The sequence below is a fragment of the Macrobrachium nipponense genome, chromosome 9, assembly GCF_015104395.2.
Source record: "Macrobrachium nipponense isolate FS-2020 chromosome 9, ASM1510439v2, whole genome shotgun sequence".
Classification (NCBI taxonomy): domain Eukaryota; kingdom Metazoa; phylum Arthropoda; class Malacostraca; order Decapoda; family Palaemonidae; genus Macrobrachium; species Macrobrachium nipponense.
The window spans coordinates 67421068-67426067 of NC_061110.1; the positions used below are offsets into that span (position 1 = coordinate 67421068).

Consider the following 5000-nt stretch of genomic DNA (forward strand, 5'->3'; position numbering starts at 1 on the left):
ATTTCTGAACTTGCGTTGAACTGTAACAGGTGATTTTGTTTCGTGGTACCATAACACACACCGGGCTTTCTCCTGCAATGATACCATTTCTGCTATTCTTGACTCAGCTGGCAGATTGAGTGATCACATTGGCATCTGAAGGCAAACAAACGAAACTTCAGTAATTGCTCAACAGAATGTGAAAATTTTATGGTCGTATCCAAGATAATTATATATACTATATATACACACACACACACACACACACACATATATATATATATATATATATATATATATATATATAAATTAAATATATATATATATATAATATATATAATATATTTATATATATATATATATATATATATATATATATATATATATATATATATATAATATTCTCTTGAGCAATTACTGAAGTTTCGTTTGTTTGCCTTCAGATGCCAATGTGATCACTCAATCTGCCAGCTGAGTCAAGAATAGCAGAAATGGTATCATTGTAGGAGAAAGCCCGGTGTGTGTTATGGTACCACGAAACAAAATCACCTGTTACAGTTCAACGCAAGTTCAGAAATGAGTATCGACGAGATCCACCGGATGTTAAAAGGATTAAAGACTGATATGAAAAGTTCACTGAGACTGGAAATGTTGAAGACCGTAAGAGAAGCAGTAGACCCAGTGTGATTGGGAGATTGGGAGAGATGGCCCAACAGAATGGCCACCACGTTCACCAGACATTACCCCTCTTGATTTTTTTCTTATGGGGTTATATCAAGGATAAATGTACAGTACACACACACCTAATGTTGAGACCTTAAAAGCAAGGCTAACAGCAGCTCTAGCAACGATAACTATGGAGATGTTGGAGAACACTTTGCGTGAGATAGAATTTCACTTAGACGTACTCCGGGTAACAAAGGGGGCACGTGTTGAGATTTATATATATATATATATTATATATATATATATATATATATATATATATATATATTATATATATATATATATATATGTGTGTGTGTGTGTGTGTGTGTGTGTGTGTGTGTGTAACAAGACCCCTATCCCCAGGGTCTTGCCTCTGGAAAAAATACGGTAACGTCGACCGTCTCCTGGCATCTCTTCAGTATCAAAATAACTTAGGCTAACGAAACTAATAACCTATCAAAAATACACCACACGTTAATTATTCCATGAAAATCCTCGTATCATAAATGTCCTAATCCTCGTAATAATTATCCCCATATTATATCACATGGAATGTCATAGTCAGTCAAGACCCAAGCCATAGTTAACTGTCAAAAAATCCATAAGAATTTACTTTCTTGACTATTGCATTCAAGTTCCTCTTCGGGCTTATGGATGGATCCTTATTTTGGATGCGTAAGTATGTATATACTGTATTTATATTTAGAAATATCACCTTTTACAGTCAGTACACCTCCATATATAGTAAGCACTTGTATTTTTCTTCAGCTTTAGGCTGCTTCCTCTAACAGGAAGTGGGTTCCACAATATAAAAAAGAAAGAAAACAAAGGTTGCCACTACTTTAAAAAATTGGTTGCTTTAGAACCATTTATTCTAGTACCTCTTTCACTCCTTTCATCCTGTCCAGAGGTACCACTCCCTTTAAGTTGGATTTTAGATTATTATTGGGAGTTGCAGCAGTGTACTCAATTTGTGACACAACTAATCTCAAGAATTTCATAGAACACTCATCAAGATATTCCTTAATTTACAAACAAAGACAATATTTCTAAAACGATGACATGTAACTCATACAACGTTATTGATTTGAGTACTGTGAGACAAATACATACTTCCAGCAGTACATCTGAGTCACATACGGAATTACTATTTATAGTTAGCTGAATATTTCTCTTTTTTTTTTTTTGCCTTCCTGCAAATTTGTGTTTAATTCATTATTTGTATTTCTGATGCAAGTTTTGGAGAAATAAATTTGGGTGTCAACCACAAATATCATGAACTTTACCCCAAGTACATTTGACAATCCAGTCAGTCATATCATTGCAGAGCAGAATTGGACCTAAGGCAGTTTTTCAAAAGGCAAATACAAGTTTCCAATCTGTGCATAGGATTTATTGTCATGGGTAGTCTTTCGAATACTCAAAGGCTTCTCCAATAATTCCAGTCAACTGTAAAACATGTAGAAGTTCACGCACAACTATATCGAATGAAGCACTGAGATTGAGTATTACAAAAATACCACATTTGCCGACATCCATCATTTCTAATATATCATTAACAGCAGCAGTCTCTGTGGAACATATGATATGTAAGCTAATTGAGTATCCGGCAAAGCATTTAACCTTGCTAGATGACTAATGCATCACAAAATTTTTGCATTCTGGTCATAATTTAACTTGAATTTTTGCAATCAAATCCATCTTTTAAAACAGGTTTAATAATAGATACTTTTCTAGATGAAGAGAACTTGTACTTGGGGATACAGGTGGTTTTAACTTTCACTGACATATCGGCAAGGCATGACAAATTTCCCACTACAGCAAATTCATATGTTGGTATCGGATCGATTTCACTTTGCTTTCTTTGGCTTTATAATTGATTAATCATTATCTCCTCTGTTAAACCCCTTTAGTCTTTCATTTGTATCAGGTTCAGTACCTGTCTGCTTCGGTGTTGGAACAAAAGTGGAAATTATGTTCTATTTGTTATCCATAAAAAATTCGAAAAATGATCTGGCAATTTCTGATGGCGGAAACCTTCAGGGATCCTTTTTCCCGTTACATTTGCAGTTACGTTTTCAATAAGTCTATATAATCTATTAACATTCACTCCTTCTTCTTGGATTTTCTGATCATAGTATTCGGTTTTCCTTTCTCTCTCTCTCTCTCTCTCTCTCTCTCTCTCTCTCTCTCTCTCTTTAGTCTGGAAGTCTAACCATAGACTCAAAGTGACTGCTCTCATTAAAGGGCTTATACTATTACGCCCACTTTTATTTACCTGACTGTAACATTGCTCGTAATAGACCTCGTTTATAGTGATCACAGGGAATATTTATATATTCAAAAATTCTCCCGATCACTCCGTGAAAACGAAAACATGAGGAGAGAAATTCGATCTGTTCCTAAAACTTGCTTTCTTTGTTACATTATTTTTCAATGCTGCTATTCTTAAGGTCGTGGGTTTATGCACTGGAGATATAGTACGCCTCTCCTCCAAACTAATATCTGATACAATAATGCTATTTACTGAGTCCACTTAAAACGAATCTGAAGTGTGTCCAGTCCAAGCTGATGTACATACGTACATCAATAACCTATTGATGTGATTCCAATAGCTCATTAAAGAAGACTGTGTTTTGATTTCTGGTTGTACCATTCATATATCAAAGTCCCCCACTATAGAAGCACAAAATCAATCAACAGCTTTAACCTTTTTTCCCTAATTTTTACTCACACTCCACATTTCTCTTTCGTAAAGGCGAGTTGACCAATAATCCCTTCATGAATTCTTTCATTTGTATACAACCCTCCTTGTCTTACTCATTGTGTCATAAACCTCTTACCTCTTCACCATCATCCTTTATATTTACGCCAAAAATATCTATTTCAACCGTTGACATTCTAGAGCAGTGGCTCCCAACATGGAGCGTTCGGGGTAATCAAGTTAATGAGCTTTTAGGCTTCCTCCACGAGACTATAACAATTATAGATATCACCACGGGGGGAATCAGGATTTTAGAGGAGATTAGGTGGGGCATAGCTAAAAAAATGATTGGGAACCACTGTTCTAGAGCATTACTGTTGCCTTCAGATATTAAACCCTGTGTAAGGTAGCAATTCATATTAGTGTCAATAATCTGCCAAGGTAACAAAGTCTTTCTGGCTAAATTCCATTAATGACAAAATGAATACCTACAAATGAAAGAGCAATAATCACCTGTCAAAAGGATCCAAACGTTCAGAGAAAACGGAGACAAAATGGCCTTCGACTTGGGCAGCTCTCTGGGCGCAGGAGTAATGAAACAAGCTCTTTCATAGTCATATGGAATAGTGAATGTGATGTACTTCGCTCTCACTTCGGTAACGAACACATTCCCTACCCCTATCTCGGCTTCGTCACGGCTAATGCGTCCTATAAATACGTGATGAAAGGGAATTCGATTTGATTTGTATAGATTTTTGGCATTATGCCAAGCAATGGGGCAACTAAGGCCATTCAGCACTGAAACGAAATTGACGGTAAAAAGTTTGAAAGGTGTTACAGGAGGAAAACCTCGCAGTTGCACTATGAAAAAATTGTTAGGAGTGGGTGGACAGTAAGGTGGTAGGAAGAGAATATGAACAGAGGTACAGTAAAGGAATAAAATTGGTGAAGGTAGGGGCCGAAGGGACGCTGCAAAGAGCCTTAATTAAATAATGCCTACATTACACCGGATGAGTTGAACTGATGGCACTACCCCTTTCAGGGGATGAAAGAGAATAAGAAATATGCCAGACAAAATGATTTTAATAAGGGCTGATAAGCAATGACCTAAAATTTTGTGGTAAATAAAAAAAATCACTACTTAACTCAAATATTTACACATCTCTCAACACAAGCTTCAATACGGGAACAAAGTATGATAGTTGTGAATTTCCGCTTTTATAAATCATTCATGGTCGTTAAATGATGGCAGCACAAAAAAACTTTTCTCAATAACTTACCAACCATGCCAGTGTGCGTCCCATTTGGAAGGATTATCCCCCATCGTGCAGGTCCTGGATGTTCAAATACTGGGTTGAAATTGAGTGCTTGGCCCATCGCCTTTACCACCTAAAGTATGGAATATATATATACATGTACAAATACACACACACACATAGATATACATACACATGAACATATGCAGTTTATAAGAATAAATACATACTCAACATTTATAACAATGACTCTCTTCGGCCATTCCTGCCACACCCCAACGAGTCAAGTCAAAAGGAGAACCAAGGCCTTACTAGTACTAGAAAACTACGTTACGGAGCAGTTTAAAATATTA

General features: G+C 36.1%; 1 protein-coding gene across 1 annotated transcript in view; it reads right to left on the bottom strand.

Moving 5' to 3' along the window:
- LOC135218092 (ionotropic receptor 21a-like) overlaps positions 1–5000 on the bottom strand; it is a 38727-nt gene that overhangs the window by 17997 nt on the left and 15730 nt on the right. Inside the window, exons 7-8 of the mRNA XM_064254238.1 lie at positions 4672–4780; positions 3905–4099 (exon numbers count right to left, since the gene is read on the bottom strand). Of these exons, the coding sequence (XP_064110308.1) occupies positions 3905–4099; positions 4672–4780 (304 nt within the window). The remainder of the gene's footprint in view (positions 1–3904; positions 4100–4671; positions 4781–5000) is intronic.